General features: G+C 40.8%; 1 protein-coding gene across 1 annotated transcript in view; it reads right to left on the minus strand.

Moving 5' to 3' along the window:
• Positions 1-9818: 9818 nt before the first annotated feature.
• plekhm3 (pleckstrin homology domain containing, family M, member 3) overlaps positions 9819-18104 on the minus strand; it is a 41093-nt gene continuing 32807 nt past the window's right edge. The window contains 2 exon segments of the mRNA XM_046845245.1: positions 9819-13088; positions 14994-15151. Coding sequence (XP_046701201.1) covers positions 12923-13088; positions 14994-15151 — 324 coding nt within the window. The 3' untranslated portion in view covers positions 9819-12922.

Raw genomic sequence — 18104 nt, forward strand, 5'->3', positions numbered from 1 at the left:
TCTGGATGCTCTGCATGTCTGTACAGGTGTCTACACAATAGGCTTTATCCGTAACCACCCTCGTGTCCTGTTTGTAGGAACACACACACTCACACACACACACACATACACACACACAATAGACTAATAAAAACACAAATACTCAGCTTTGGGATGACACTCGTTCATTATTTCTTCGGGTGGAGGCCACTCTGTGCAGCTGAGGATGGTTCCACATGAACATCTTAAAGATTCATGAGAAATTTAGGAACTATGAGGAAAGATTTGGACTGTGATTTATAGAAACAGTTTGCTACAATGGTTTAAGACTTGCATGAACAGTTCTGCATTTAAGGACCCTTATACAGTATCCCACAAAAGTGAGTACACCCCTCACATTTCAGCAACCATTTTAGTATCTTCTCAAGGGACAATGCTATAGAAATAAAACTTGGATATATTTTAGTCAGGAATAAAGTTAGAAGTTAGTCAATGTGTAGCTTGTGTAGCAGAACAGTTTGTCCCATTTTCTAAAGGGAGGGCATCCTGTTCTGCTTCAGAATGTCATAGTACATGTTGGAATCCATGTTTCCCTCAATGAACGGCAGCTCCCCAGTACCAGCAGCACTCATGCAGCCCCAGACCATGATGCTACCCACCATGCTTGACTGCAGACAAGACACAATTTTCTTGGTTCTTGGTCTGAAACAAACAAGTTTATTTTATTCTCATCAGACCACAGGACATGGTTCCAGTAATTCATGTTCTTGGACAGGTCGTCTTCAGCAAACTGTTTGCAGGCTTTCTTGTGAACCAGCTTCAGATGAGGCTTCGTTCTGGGAACCTGCAAACCAACTTGTTGCAGTGTGCAGCGTATGGTCTGAGCACTGACAAGCGGACCTTCTGCTTCTGCAACTTCTAAAGCAATGCTTTCTATATTTTCTATATTTCCTTTGAGACGATACTAAAATGGTTGCTGAAATGTGAGAGTTGTACTCAGTTTTGTGGGATACTGTATGTTTTCAGAACTACAGGGAGTGCAGAATTATTAGGCAAGTTGTATTTTTGAGGATTAATTTTATTTGAGGATTTAATTTGAACAACAACCATGTTCTCAATGAACACAAAAAACTCATTAATATCAAAGCTGAATATTTTTGGAAGTAGTTTTTAGTTTTAGCTATTTTAGGGGGATATCTGTGTGTGCAGGTGACTATTACTGTGCATAATTATTAGGCAACTTAACAAAAAACAAATTCATACCCATTTCAATTATTTATTTTTACCAGTGAAACCAATATAACATCTCAACATTCACAAATATACATGTCTGACATTCAAAACCAAACAAAAACAAATCAGTGACCAATATAGCCACCTTTCTTTGCAAGGACACTCAAAAGCCTGCCATCCATGGATTCTGTCAGTGTTTTGATCTGTTCACCATCAACATTGCGTGCAGCAGCAACCACAGCCTCCCAGACACTGTTCAGAGAGGTGTACTGTTTTCCTCCTTGTAAATCGCACATTTGATGATGGACCACAGGTTCTCAATGGGGTTCAGATCAGGTGAACAAGGAGGCCATATCATTAGATTTTCTTCTTTTATACCCTTTCTTGCCAGCCATGCTGTGGAGTACTTGGACGTGTGTGATGGAGCATTGTCCTGCATGAAAATCATGTTTTTCTTGAAGGATGCAGACTTCTTCCTGTACCACTGCTTGAAGAAGGTGTCTTCCAGAAACTGGCAGTAGGACTGGGAGTTCAGCTTGACTCCATCCTCAACCCGAAAAGGCCCCACAAGCTCATCTTTGATGATACCAGCCCAAACCAGTACTCCACCTCCACCTTGCTGGCGCCTGAGTCGGACTGGAGCTCTCTGCCCTTTACCAATCCAGCCACGGGCCCATCCATCTGGCCCATCAAGACTCACTCTCATTTCATCAGTCCATAAAACCTTAGAAAAATCAGTCTTGAGATATTTCTTGGCCCAGTCTTGACGTTTCAGCTTGTGTGTCTTGTTCAGTGGTGGTCGACTTTCTGCCTTTCTTACCTTGGCCATGTCTCTGAGTATTGCACACCTTGTGCTTTTGGGCACCCAGTGATGTTGCAGCTCTGAAATATGGCCAAACTGGTGGCAAGTGGCATCTTGGCAGCTGCACGCTTGACTTTTCTCAGTTCACGGGCAGTTATTTTGCGCCTTGGTTTTCCACACGCTTCTTGCAACCCTGTCGACTATTTTGAATGAAACGCTTGATTGTTCGATGATCACGCTCAGAAGCTTGGCTATTTTAAGACTGCTGCATCCCTCTGCAATATATCTCACTATTTTTGACTTTTCTGAGCCTGTCAAGTCCTTCTTTTGACCCATTTTGCCAAAGGAAAGGAAGTTGCCTAATAATTATGCACACCTGATATAGGGTGTTGATGTCATTAGACCACACCCCTTCTCATTACAGAGATGCACATCACCTAATATGCTTAATTGGTAGTAGGCTTTCCAGCCTATACAGCTTGGAGTAAGACAACATGCATAACGAGGATGATGTGGTCAAAATACTCATTTGCCTAATAATTCTGCACTCCCTGTATATAATAAATGGACAATTGGGTGACTTCCAGATGAGAATGGGTTCCCGTTTGACTCTGGTTCCTCTCAAGGTTTCTTGCTCATGCCATCTTAGGGAATTTTTCATTTTCACCTTTACCACGGGATCATTAGGCACAAACTTATACATTTCAACTTTATAACCTCTTCATTTCTGCAAAGCTGCATTGAAAAATTTCAATTGTTAAAACTGCTATACAAACAAAACTAAATTTAATTGAATTGAATTATGCTTAATACTGTTACAAATGCAGAGGCTGCAGATGGCCTACATTGTCAATAAAAAGCATAAATAATTATATATATTTGGTTTGTTGTAATTAATTTTTTTAAACAATTACTAGATAAATGTGACTATATTCAAGTTATTTTGATTTGTTAGATTATTTACTGTATTGTACTGTGTATAGCAGCTCCATGGAAGTGGGAAATATTTACAGGGTGTGTGTGAGAAGGGCACAATAAAATTATTATACTGAAATGAAAGAATCGGGACTCTGTCAAAATCACTGTGGATTAAAAATATAAGAAACAGTTTAAATGTAAACGGCAGTGAAAGTTAACATGGTGTTGAGTATGGAGAAATAAAAGATATTCAAAAGAAAAATATATATATTTTTAGATAAGGAAGTTACATTTCTACTAAAGACTGTGATTTGTGTTTTGTACTTGTTTTTTTCTACCTTTGTTCGAATTTGTTTGATTTATTTTTCTTAAAATTTCGTTTAAAAAAATATTATAAATTGCCGCAAATATAAAAATATAAAAAACATGAATACATACATTCATAGTAAATTCATATTATCTCAGGTTTTATATAATAATAATAATAATAATAATAATAATAATAATAATAATGATAATAATATTAATAATACAATATTTCAGGCAAAAGGGAAAATAGATTTAGGTGATCTGAATAAAAATCTGCTATTTTTTAATACTTCGTTTAAAAATTAATTGATGTAATAAGTATGAATTCAAGTATGAAATATATTCAGGCGAAGTACAAACTCTCTAGAAATTCAATCTATTTACATATTGCAATGAAGCACAATTACTTAACAGCTTTCTGTCTCTGTTTTACCTTCTTTTGCATTCTTTATGCATGAGCTGGCCTGTGTGAGGGTTTCAGGGCAAGACGATTTTATCCTAATGTTGTTTAAAGACAGACAGCCATCAAGATAACATCTGCTGACAAAGTGAAACAGATTAGACAAAGAATGCTAATGTGCAGACTAATCATCACGACTATTCCAGGTTGCTATAAAGCGTTTTTTTTTCTGTTATACAGGTATTGGTATAGATTCTACATTGTGAGTATTGTTGAAGAACTCTGAGGTACTCAGGAGGATTAATAAAAAAAGGACTGACCATGGTTTTCAAATCATTAAAATAAAAAAGAATCAATTCAGTTTTATTTGTATAGAGCTTTTAACAATAGACTGTCCCAATTTTTTTACCATTGCAAGCCAAAAATTATTCATTTTGACTTTCCCTGATGCAGACCGTAATGACTGGAACATGTAGGTACTCTATAAATATTTGACCTGTAATTATGATTGGGCAACCATAAAAAAATGTAAGGTTTTTAACTTTATTATGTTTCAGAGTGCCTCAGAGTTCTTCAACAATTCTCAACTAGTAGGATCCCTAAACTGAAGAGCAGCAGATGAACAGCTTTCTACACCTGAGCAACACTCTTACACTTGCTCTACATAATGTTTTTGATTGAGGTTACAGTCAACCCTCCAATAATTCCCGGGTTCTCATTTGGAACCTAACTAACAGCAAGTTGCGGATTATCTTAAAATTGGCGGGAATCCGCAGCGGGACCGAATGTTCAGGAATGTCAGGAATAACATTTTAAACTATGTTTTCACTAACAAATTTCATACAAATTTTTAAAACACATTATTGAATTAAAGTGACATAATGTCTAGATGAATTCACTGACGTACCATAGGGGCTGCGGGGGTGCGTCCAAAATTCATTTTGGGGACCACTGTATATATATTCTCCAGAGCCTGTAAGAAGTTTGGGAACACCTTTTATGTTTTCTGAGATGCATGTTCCTTCTGTTTATTTGCAACAAACTAATTAAAAGGAAAAACACACAAGAATTTGACAGTGAATAACTGGAAGAAAGGTCTGATATATAGTTATATATATCACATAACTGAAAAGTTTGGGTTTTTTTGGAGTAGGAAAGGATGAAAATTTTACTGAGTAAAAGGAACCAACATGGCAACCATTCGATACTTCAACACAATTTAATTCAGTATGAATTGCAGCTAATTTCAACTGATTTTCTCACACAAAAAGACAATAATCCAAAGCATATTTCAAAGTTTTGTAAGTGTTATTTAGAGAGCAAACAGTGGGCTGAAGTGTTATCTACCATGAAATGACCTGCCCAGTCTCCACACATAAATAAAAAAAAACAGTGAACTTCTCTGGGATGAACTGGATCACAAAGTCAGAATGAAATATCCAACAAGTAAAGAACCCCTTTGCCAAGTTTTACAAGAGGCATGGCAAAGCATTTCAGCTGAAGGTTTGGAGAAACAAACTGTCCGGATGCCAAGAGTGTCTAAAGCTGTTATTCATGGTAAAGGGGTAGATAAAAAAAAAAAAAAATACTAAATACAATGTAACATCTGTACATTTATATATTTGTTTGGTCAAAGTACATCTTCATACCATTACATTTCCCAGTTTGTTGCATTAAAACAAAAGGAACAGGTTTTTGTGATTCTCAAAAACCATAAAAGTCTAGGCATTTCCAAACTTTTGACAGGCACTGCATATTTAAATGTTACAGTCGTAACTGTAAATAAAGACAATACATTTTCGAATATTGAATGTTTAAATATAAATTTGGAGAAATATAAGAAAAAAAGAAAAGCATAAGAAAAGAGTGAATTCGCAGTGAGATCTGCTCCGACACGGATGGCTGCTGCTGTGTTATTCAGTCCTGATATAGGTCAGCGTTATTAGCAGGTGGACGTCAGAGGGGACACCGTCCGTGTCTGTGTGAATGAGTTGGGGGTTTGAGTTCAGCTGCATGTTTTCCCAGAGCTCAACCTTTGCGTTCTATCTCACGTCCTCATTGTTTTTCCGTCCACCCCTTTTGTCATCTTTCCTCCTCAAACCGCTCCTTTGTTGTGTGTCTCACCCCACTCTGGCATTTCGGGCCCCTTGTTGTCAGGGCCCTAAATGAGTCTTGACTGGCCTGTGGGCCACTGGAGAAGCACAAAGCAGAATGTTTCCTTCGCTACACTGGAGCCATTGTGGCCGCTGACAATGCACTAATTGGCGACGACAATTAAGCGAGGCCGGCTTTCGGGTTCAGTTTAGCCTCTCCTCAATACAAATCACAGCCAAATGAGTCGGGCCCAACATACACACACACACGCACACAATAATGAACACTCTCACATGAATACTGCAACTTGGATACACTTCTTTGTGTATTTTTAGAGGTGAAGAGAGACATCCTGGAAATGTTTCTCTGGAAATACACATCAGAGTGTATATAAGCTCACTTTTCAGTGATCATGTCCAGTCGATGTTACTGCTTACCACAAACCCCTTCAACACATTTTTTAAATGCAAATCTGGAACGAAAACAAATCCATCTCTAAAGGAACCCATTGTATTTAGACAAAAGGCAACTGTGTCAACCTGTTGGCATGAAGATGTCTTACTACAACACAAAAACACACGACAGGTACAGATATGTGCAAAGGGACGAGTTTAAGAGGTGATGAGCCAGTGTATCTTCAACTAAGGCCTGTCAAACATTAAGAACTTAATGGAGTGTGGGATCAGCAGAGTGCCTCCTTTCTAAGGAAATGCCGAAAACAGTCAACAGCTTTGGCTACACACCCACACACTCGTACACACACACACACACACACACACACACACACACACACACACACACACACACACACACACACACACACACAGGTGGAGGGCTAGGCATGTTCCGGCCCATCGGCGGAGCCTAGATCCTAGTGGATTACTGTGTCAGAGACAGGGCTTTAGCACTCTCTAAGTCTGGGACAAATTACGTCTTGAGGGGGAGGAAAAAAAATGAGAAGGTGGTGGGGGACCAAAGTTAAAATAAACCTGAGAGTAGATTCATCTGGGTGGTCAAACACTGGTTTTTACTTGACAACCCAGAAACAGATCCACAGAGTGTGAGTTAATGTTGCACCTCCAGGTCACTGAAAATTCACAGATAATAGATTCTATAAATTTGTTTGGCGTAAATACTTTATTCTCATTCTCATCTCAGTAGTACAGTAGATTTGTCTGTAACTCAAATGTAATAATGTACTTAATTCAAATACATTAAAATTTACTTCATAACAACTAATTTATGGAACTTGTAAGCGTGTGCTTCTAAACCTGAAACTAATAATAAACATGAGTTTCTTCTGTGTTAAAAAATAAAAAAACACTTAAAACGCTTGATGGTGAAGTCTTCTGTAATTACATGTTTACGTAACATTTATGGAAACTGTGTCAGGTATCAGTGTTTGTAATGGTCAAGAGGTTTTCTGCCACAGGAAAGTCTTTAAAGCAGAGGCCTTTATAATTTGTGGTTTCTCTGTAACATGGACAAACAATTTCTTCCCTTTTTTGTCCTATTAAAAGGAGAAAAGAGAAAGGAATAACTGTATGGAGCTGCTAGATTCACTCACCAAGCACTTTGTACACTAGTATTGTGCAGGGCCCTTAAAACCCAGGCTCAGATCTTCAATGCATGGATTCCACAAGATATTGGAAACATTCCTGGTCCATGCTGTCGTGAGTACATTGCACAATTCGGGCAGATTTTTCAGGTTCACTTTCATACTGTGAATCTTCTGATCTACAACATCACAATGGTGTTCCTTGAATTTGTCAGATTTGATGACTGGGAAGGTCAATAAAGAACACTGAACTCAGCGTCATGAAACCAGTTACAGACCACTTGTGCTTTAAGACATTGTGAGTTATCGTGCTGGAAGTAGCAATAGAAGATAGAAAATTGTGGCCATGAGGAGATAAACATGTTCCTCACACCATAACTCCACCTCCACCAGGCTAGACAGGTTGGGTTCATGAATTTATGCTGTTGCTACCAAGTTCTCACCATACTATCTTTGTGCCTCACCAGTTTTCAGCTGCCCACTTTTGGTGAGCCTATGCCCACTGCAGCCTCAAAATTCTGTTCTTGACCCACAGAAGTAAAAACTGATGTGGTCTTCTGCTGTTATATCCCACCCACCTTAGAGTTCAGCGTGCCGTCCATTATGAGAATAATTTCTGCTTACCACACTTGTACAAGCCTGTGATTTTGAGATTTAGCTCAAACCAGTCTGGCCATTTTTTATCAATGGTGGACGAAGTACACAAACCGTGTACTTGAGTTAAAGTAGAGATACTTCAGTAAAAGTGCTCCTTTTAAACTTTCACTTGATTAAAAGTACAAAGGTTTTTACACAAGTACAAAAATGGATGATTTTCAGCTTTAAAAAGCTCCTTTCTGCTTCAGCTACAGTCACTGGATGAGTAAGAACATATTCTCAGAGCAGTCCACAAATTTGAATACATTTCTGCGAGCTCCATTTTATGTATAAAGATCACCCTAAATGCATTTATTGCTCAATTAAATACGTTATTGTGCAAAATTTATTAAACTCTCAGAACCAAGAATCATAAAACTCCTTGGCTAATTGTAGCCATAAGATACATACAGCATCTATATTCTTGTAATATATTTCTTTTAAATGAGTCTTTAAGCTGCACTGGAGAGTCTCCTCACTGACCTCAGTTCAGGACCTTTTTAGTACAATCACAGAAATCTTTTATGACATCACCTTTTTAAAGGTAACCAAATCTATTAGTGCGGTTTATCTACAATCCATCTAGACCAGTGAGGCTGTAATTGTTTTGTTGCTACACACATTATGATAAACTACATACTATATATATAATGTTATGCAAACTTATTGTTGCTCTGCGTGTAAACGCATATCAGGAAACACAACATAACCTAAGTGATACACAGTTATTACCCTATTTCATTAAATGCATCAGCTAATACTATCCTCATAACGAGATGAGTGATAGAGCTGCATACACACCTTTATCTTTTGCACTTCTTTCCTCTTTTTTTCTAAATTGGGCTCCTGAAGGTTTAGACCTTTTTTTGTCATCCATAATTTTAATTAGGATTTAGTTCTCCTTACTGATACCCCTCTTTTCTGAGTGTATGAGTGAGGGAGCGTCTCGGGGCCAATCATCTGCATTCACTTTGACATGGTATAATAAATGTGACCGTGCAAATGAGCGGTAAAAAAGAAGAATGATCGTTTTTTTTTTTTTTTTCCCGTGGGCGCCTCGTGTCGCCCCCTGGGCAGATCCCTGTGTCGCCCCCCCTGGGAAGATCTCCGTGTACATCGCCTCTGCCAAAATCCACCACTGCCAAGCGGCAATCAAAACAATTTTAAAACAGAGTGCACGCTCTTCCCTGATTGGTGGATTGCTGCGTAATTGACCAGTTAACTTTTTGTCCTCATTAATAAAAAGGATTGTGTTGGTCCCCCTTTTGCTGCCAAATCAAATCAGACCCATCGAGCAATAACAGCTTTAAGTTCTTCAGCGGTTTGAGCTACAGGAGCTCATCTGTTAGATCGGACCACACGGTCCAGACTTCACTCCTCATGTGCATGAATGAGCCTCGTCCGCCCGTGACCCTGTCGCAGGTTCACCACTGTTCCTTCCTCGGAGCATTTTTGATAGATACTGACCACTGCAGACCAGGAACACCCCACATGTTATGCCTGATCAGTGTATGTGCAGAAAACAGGATTTGGAAGTCGTGCTTGTTTCTCAGGACAAATATATCCATAAAATAAAAGAAAAAAACTACACATTGGAAGTGCATCCGTCCCACAATGCATTGGCTTACAGAAAAAAAAAATTACAAGCCTCATGCTGCGGTCTGTGACGAGTCAAAAACCCCATACGAGTTTGTGGTTTTTAATTTGGGATTAGAGAATGAGTCAGTTTTTGAACTCATTTCTTGCCAGGACAGTTTATAATCCCAGGATGTAGGCAGTGATGCATTTGTTCCATCCAGATACAGCACTTACCTTCAGATCAGGAAAAGACATTCTTTACAGCAAAAAAAAAAAAAAAAAAAATTAAATAAATAAACACTCCAGACTTGTTAGGTTACTTACTTTATTGGTGACAAAAAAGCAAAACGAAAGAAACCGATACGATTTTCAGATTTGCATAAGAGGTTGTCTGTGGTGTAAAGTTTTTGGATGACAGAAGGGGAAGGAAAAAAAAAGCAGAACCAGGCTCAGACACAGTCGAACATAAATAGAACATAAATACAATAAATACTGTTGAAACCAACTGCTGATATATGGATCACTGAAATATATACAGCGCAGCGCAGCAGAGTGGATTAAACCGTTACGAGATCCTGTTTTAACCTGTAATAAAGGTGTAGAAAAAAGGTTCTAATAAAAATAATAAAAAAAAAAACCGAGTGACTGCACATCTGCGACTCAGTCCTGTTGCTTTCTCGCTATCTGGAGTGTGTTTAAAATCCCTGAAGAGAGCAACGCTAAGAAGTTCCCACAATCCCAGACTAATCGATAATACTACAGGTAATCCCCGACATCCCGGGTTTGTCTAAACTATCCGTGGAGGATCTTCACGTCAGAATAAGAGCAAGAATGTACAGTGAGAAATGGAAAGGAAATTCTTCCGGCTGATGATCTTCATCCTATGGCGATTGCGGGCTCTCACACGGTGACTCCGCCTACTTTTTTTAAAGGTCATGAGAGGTCACGGAATGGTTTGTCGAGGATGCTACAGCCGTCGGAAATCAGATCTCAACAGCTGAAATAAATTCAGACTTAAAATGATCCTCATCATGGTCATCATTATCCTACCAACCTGAAGGAATGCCTTTTCAAAAAATCACTCTACAGTTCCAGTGAATCTGTCAATCTGTCTATGTTTGTGGCTCAACATAAACCTTTCAATCTTTCGCCTTTCTAACTAGCTAACTAACTCCGACTAGTGCAACTATGCTAATAAATACTTACAACGAACAAAGTTTCAGTCTAAATACATTATCTGGGATGCAGTAAAAGTGCCAGGACAGGGCTTTTTTTGCGGTACAGCAGATAATTAAACCGCCAGTGTTTAGTGCAAACCTGCTGAGAAAGTCACCTAAGGGTCTAATAATTGAAAGCGCTGTACAATCTGAACTACTGATTAGACCATGAGAACACTGTGTTACTAATGCACAATAATTATCAACAGGCAATTGTACTGGCGTTTAGTTTAAGGCAGGCAAAGTGTGTACTAGAAAGAGGTTTAATTCATAAAGTCAAATTTGGAGCAAAGAATTCAAAGGTGGCACGAGAATTCAGTCTTTCAGTGTACGTCTAGAAACACATATACATCCTCCCCTTTCCTTCAACTCTGGTAAAAGTAAACACAATGTAGTCTTGGACCCAAAAAAAAAGCTGCTCTCTAATGAAATACATGAACGATTTCTTTTTACAAAATAATAAACAAAATAAACATAATTCAATATAATACATAAAAAAAAACGACACAAGGATTTAATCGAGTCAACTTCAACTTCATATTCAAGTTGACAACGTATACAAGTTGACCTATTTGCTTGTAGTAGTGCGGAAAAAAACGTAATTCCTCTAGGATTCGTCTATCAGTTGTAACTGCATGTAAGTCAGAACAATAAATAATTTTATCCATCAACATTTACAGAATCGAAAAAATAACACAGGGTTTAAAAGGTTGCTGGTAGAGTGGACGGAAAGAAGCTGAAAGCTGATCGTGACCTCGCCTCCGTGACTCGGAAGGAAAATAAACGTGGAAAATTGTGAAATCGAGTGGGAAGTGAGAAGTCGTCTATGGGGTTTTTGTAGCACAAGAAAACGGTCACTTAGCCTATTTCATTTGCATAGGGGAGGAAAAAAAAGGAGAGAAATTCAAGCAAAAACGTTTCGTTGTCCCTTTAAAAAAAAAAAAAGGCGATGAGAACCGAGAGGTCAAATAAGGCAGCGAAATAACAAAAATAAAGCAAAAAGGAAAAGGAGTGATATTATTGCCAGTGCTTAGTTCAAGTAGCCAGAAAATGTAGAGTGAACGTACACCCAGTGAGACAGGCGACTGATACGGAGCCAGTCCTGCGGTACGGGTGGACGGCGTGAGTAACGAGCGCGTCAGTGGGCGGGTTTTCTCCGCGATCCGTGTTGGACTGGGTGTACCAATGCTAAACAAAGCCCAGGCGCTCGGGACTATAATTTGGGACCTTGTGGCTGGGGGTAGTTTGTAATCAAAGAGCCAGCGGTTGACGAAGGACCGTGGCTCAGCTGCATATAGGCAGTGGGCACTGAGCAGCGATAAACTTCACTTCCAGCTGTACAGGACGAGATGCCAACTTCTCTTTCACTTCAACCAAGAGTCACTTCACTAGAGTCCAAACCATTGTGCATGTTTTGTTTGGGTGCGTGAGATTCTAAAAGGGGGTTTCCCCAAATCTTAGTCCTCTGTCCAGTGGTAATTATGGCACCAAGCATTTTTTTCACCTGAAAGAAAAAAAAAACCACGCTAATTTCTTTTCCTTTACTAAAAAGCCTGATCTCAGAGGTTGTGCAGGAATGCAGAGAGGAAGACAGTGTGATGTAGGTATTCCTGTCCAGTCTATAGGCTTAGAAGGCATTTTCGCCTGGACCCGATAGTCAGCATCCAATCGTAGCGTGGCCGTTAATGGATTAGATGCTCTGTTGTGCAGAGGAAATGATTTGGCCTTAGATTTCTGAAGACTGAATTATTTGGTGCCGGACTGCTAGAGTGTGTTTACACGCTAGCATGAGAGTGTACTCCACTCGGATCCGCATTTGCCGGTTGGCCCGGCTGTCATTTGGTAGATGAAAGGAGAGGGCAAATTGGTATCATTATGAAACCTCTCCTCTTCAGGGAGTGAAGTATTGTCTGCGTGTACCCTATCTCTCAGGTGAGCGGAGGAGAGAGTGAAGAGAGGACGAGAGAGAGAAGGAGAGAGAGAAAAAAAAGAGAGGCAATTGAAAACCCAAAACAATAAAACCCTTCTGTTCCTTGTCGACAAACACAGAGCTCTTCTACAGTGCCCACACAGCGTGGTCACTCGTGGATGCGCACATGCAGAGACTCAGCCGTAGTTGGCTGTCGGTCAGTAAAACAGGCCTGCCGGAGCGGCCCAGCTGAGAGGGAGAGAGGCTCCCTGGCTCTCAGAGCTGTGGCTCAGGTGTCCAGCTCAAAGCAGCAGTCGTCATCTGGGCTCCCACTGTGGTTGTGCTTCTTCCAGAACGAAGGCGGTTTCTTGTGCAGCTCTCGGCGAACGCAGCGTGGACAAGGTTGGGCACGCATCCGGCACTCGGTGTGGAACACCGCTCCGCATCCCTCGCACCTGACAAAATAAGACATACACTGATCAGACATTACATTATGACCACATGCCTTATATTGTGTTGGTCCCCCTTTTGCTGTGAAAACAGTTCAGACCCTTTGAGCATTAACAATTTAAACTACAGGAGCTCGTCTGTTAAATCGGACCACACGGTCCAGCCTTCGATTCTCAAGTGCATCAATAAGCCGTGACCCTGTCACCGGTCCACCACTGTTCCTTCGTTGGACCACTTTTGATAGACACTGACCACTGCAGACCAGGAACACCACATAAGAGCTGCAGTTTTGGAGATGCTCTGACCCAGTCGTCTAGACGTCACAATTTGGTCCTCATCAAACTCGCTCAAATCCTTACGCTTGCCCATTTTCTTGCTTCTAACATTAACTTTGAGGACAAAATGTCCACTTGTTGCCAAATATATCCACCTACTGACAGGTTCCATGATGAAGAGAAAATCAGTGTTATTCACTTTACCAGTCATGATGTTATAATGTCATAACGTTATGGCTGATCACGGAGAACACCTGACTGCCCACAATACGGTACATAAATCAAACACTCGTACATATGGGACGATCCACAGCTAGGTGTGCGGTACATTATTCTAATGCACAAGCCTGGGGCAAAGCCTGGGATGATGGTTTGGTTAACAGTGTGAACACACACCACCCAACCACTCAGATTCAAGCATTCAGATAGATCATAGTATGAGGATGAGGACCCCATTAGTCTCTCTCCAGGTTTCTTCATAGAGCCACTGTCTATGTCAACATCATCTCTGGCTTGCTCTTTAGGGGTAAACTTATAAAAAGGGGTACATTTATACCCTGATGATATTTAAAAATCACTCATTCTAATCGATTTATCTCTCTAAAGCTGCTTTCTAACAATTTTCATTCTTAAAAGCACTATAAAAATAAGCCAATAAAAAGTATTAAAAGCTCACATTTCGATCACTATAAATCGCTACAGACTCGTTCGTGCATGTTTGTTGTTCTCCATGTGTGTACTACGGAATTTGAAAAATGCTCCTCAGGGTTTATTTACAGCCCGAAAGATGAATAAGTCTAAAGTCTAATAAGAGCACTGTGATAACACGCTACAGTTTATGTTAAACTTCTTGACCAGAAACCATAAAGTATTCAACTAGCGTGTGGGTGTGGGGTTTATCGACATGGTGTACAAGAGAAGCAGGTGTATGTGGGTTTACGGCTGGGCGTGCAGAAACCTCCTGCTATTTAGTGCCTTAACACCATGTGACAGCTTGTTCTCAAGCATCTACCTGTTATTAAAGAAGCTAAGCATTTTTTTTTAAAGGGCTAAATTGTGATGTCTAGACGACTGGGTCAGAGCATCTCCAAACCTGCAGCTCTTGTGGGGTGTTCCTGAGCTGCAGTGGTCATTATCTTTTAAAATTGGTCATGTCACCACAGCCGATGACCAACTGACCAAACAATGTTGGTGTGTCAAATAATTTATCGATTCCTATTTGATTTAAAACAATGACCAAATAACTGAACAAAATTCGGAGCACAATCCCAAGACTGCAAGTCACACCCAATGAGTGAAGAATGTCACACCAATGGTGTGAAGTGCAGCAAGTATCTTATCAGTAGTTAGTCATTAAGTGGGCTGAGGGTAAAGGCGCTATGGGGATTAACCGTCTTAGCATTGGGTGTCCCTTCATGGCTTTGGAGCTTGAACACACCTTCATAGCACTAACCCCTGGGTGTGACTAACACATGACAGAAACACCTAGGCTCTTAAAAGCTCTCCAAAGAACATACGAGGAACATTCCAGTGCAGTAAGTGTGAATTCTGCATATGACATTCCTGCATTATTTAAATCTGTTGATTACTTTTTAGGTTGTTGGAGCATCGATCATGAGTAGAGGAAGAACTGACCTCTTCGTGGCGTTCTCCTGGAAAGGGTAGAGAATCTGGCCGTTGTGGCAGAGCTCACAGATGAAGCCTTTTTCTCGACACAGACTGCAGCTGTACACGTGGGAACTGGCAAACTTGATCACTTTGGAGAGGAAAGGAGCCAGCTTCCCATCTATTACCTGTACAGAGGATGGAGGGGGGAAAAAAGGGAAAAAAAAGTGAAGGAGCACAATATAGACAAAGGAAACATAGGACCATAATACTGCCACAATGTATCCGAACCTACAAGCAGAATACTGCCACGATAATAATAATAATTATATATCCACCAGAAACAGAAGACCAATTTATTGGAAATACCAGTCCAATATATTTGTGTTATATAGATTTTTAGTAGCAAAACAAACACTTCTTAAAACTAGAGCCGAATGGGAACCAGGACAAAGCAGCCCGAGTTCACATCAGGAATCCAGATCAAAACTAATGAATGCTTGTGAGGTTGAAGGGGTGGATGAGGGGGTTAACCAGGGCTCGAGGGGTGGGTGGGAGAGTGGGGTAATTCCTTTTGGGAGACCGTTTGCAAAAAATAATATGTGAATGCCATTTACCGGTCGGAGTAGTTAAAAATCGGCACTGGGCTTTGAAAGCGTAGGTCTGAAGAAGGTGTATTGTAGGTTGCTGAATGGGCCAGAGGAAGGGGCCCGGACCTCCAGTGCATATTCTCCAAGGGGGGAAGAGACAAGTGGCTACACCTGGCAGCGCTGTGGCACACCAATTAAAGGGCCTGCCAGCATTCTTCGGCCCTTACACAAGAAGCAGGCCGAAGAATGGCGGGACAGAGATGAGAACCGGGGGATAGTTGTGAGGGGCTAGAAAGTTGGGGAGGTGGAGAGAGAGGAAGGAAAGAGAATAAAAGGAGGGACCACCGCAGCCTCCCATGAAGCACGAGCATGCGCGCACACACACACCACACACACTTGTACATCCACACACCCTGAGTGAAGTGAGCGATGTTAAAAAAGGGTTTGTGTGGGCGAGGGGGAGGTTGGGCATTGCAGTTGTGTATGAGAGACAGAAACCGAGGGAAAGCACAGCAAGTGCTCGCTCAGTTCTTTACCGAACAAAGTGATTCACTGTGTTAGTGCCGTGTTCCTATCCAGTGGGACTAATTTAATGCTGTGTGTGTCATTTGACTCTACTGACCACCAATGGTGTAGAAAAGAAGAAAGATAGCTGACTAAAATGTAAAAAATGCCATTTTAATTCAAACAAAAAAAATAATCAGAGCGCACCACAAGTATGACCGTCAACTGAATGCAATCATATCTTCGGTTCAACTGCTGCAACACGGTTGCCAAAAGGTATTACACTGATTTATTGATGCGTCAAAAAGCATAGCAAGCTGTATACATATTGAGCAAAGGGAGTACACCTAACCGTCCATTCATCAAGCCGCTTTCATCTCAGACCCAGTTCTCGCCACTGCCCAGAGGTAACAACCTCGACCTACCCCCAAAACAGCCTTTCTCTCCTGGGCACGAGCAGAGAATTACACTGCCGTGTGTCATGGGAACTGCTGCGGCCCAGTAATCAAAGAGGCGAGGCCTAGCACACTCACAGTCACCCAAGTAACAATGATATATATGGCCCCTAATCAGTGCTGACAGAAGAAGTAATTAAACATCTTAATAATTTAGCGAGGGCTGAGAAGCAGGGCAAGCGCTAGTGTAGAGAAACAAGGAAGCTGTTAATATGCCCAATATAATTTATTAACGTTGTCCTGAGGCTAGGAAAGTGTCCCCGAAGTGTTCCTGAATACCCCATGCAACTCAATAATTTATATTTCCAAACAATTTTTCAAGCCTGTCACTTCCACTCAATGAACATTCAGAGCCAGCACGGGTGTTGGCTGCTGTTCCAGTCTTGCGACCCCCCACCCTTCGGCTCTGTCCCGCGTCTGCTTTGTTGTCCAGTGCCTAATCCCCTGAAAACTGCTGTTTAACGCGCTGTACTTTATCCCCTCCTCATCCTGGGCCCTAATGTCCTCGCCTGCTCCATTAAGAGGCAGAGAAAGGGCCAGGATTAGACAGATAAAAAGAGGGTGAGTTCTGTTTGGATAACACCCTCCCTGCCAGGCCCTGGCAAAACAGGATTATCACCGTTGAGCCAGCATGTTAGTAAGTATGGGCAAGGGAAGGAAGAAGAGAGAAAGGAAAGGAAATGGGGGATATGGGGGGTACAGAAAGTGTACATGTGGGTACATAAGACAAGTTCATGTATGAAGTAAAAAAACAAGAGCATGGATAGATGACTGCACATACACATGAAAAATTTGACCGTACTCAACCAAGTAAGGCATGTGTCATAATATATCACAATAAAAGAGGGCTACGGTTTTGCTGTTAATGAGCCTTGTCAAAACCGCACATGCTAGAGCTGCCACAGGACCACCCGGGTTTAGATCCAATACAGTGCTAGTTTATTACTTACCTACCTTGTACCTGGACTCAATGTCTATTGTATCAGATACACCTACAGTATAGATCAGTGGTCCCCAACCCTTTTTGCACCACGGATTTAATGTCAGACAATATTTTCATGGACCGGCCTTTAAGGTGTGGTGGATAAACACATCAAAATAAAATGATACGACCGGCATAAAAACTGGAATTTTCTAAATATAATAATAAACGTGAATCTACTATGTTGTTTTTTGTTCATTTTGCTCGCTTGGGGGTTTCAATTTAGTGGTAATATATTATGTGTTAGCGGCCAGAGCAGCCCCTTTAAGAAGGTAGTGGATGTAGGTAAGACATGTGGCTGAGGCATCATGACATGCATCAAGAGTGAGTCATAGACAGATGTGGCGAAGGGAATCCGGTAATTTTCCAAAATAAAACATTGTTCAAAATCAGATAAATAAAACGGAAATAATGTAAGTTATGTATTCTTTCTGTGTGGCCTGGTACGAACTGACCCACGGAGGGGGTTGGGGACCACTGGTGTAGATAATTTATTTGCAGCTTATCTATTTCATCGTGCAATGTCTTCCATGGGCCACAGACTGTGCAGAATTATTTACTGGTTTCCCGTATGGACGCACTGCAATGTTAAACAGGTCATCTAAAGGGC

The sequence above is a fragment of the Silurus meridionalis genome, chromosome 3 (genome assembly GCF_014805685.1).
Source record: "Silurus meridionalis isolate SWU-2019-XX chromosome 3, ASM1480568v1, whole genome shotgun sequence".
NCBI lineage: Eukaryota > Metazoa > Chordata > Actinopteri > Siluriformes > Siluridae > Silurus > Silurus meridionalis.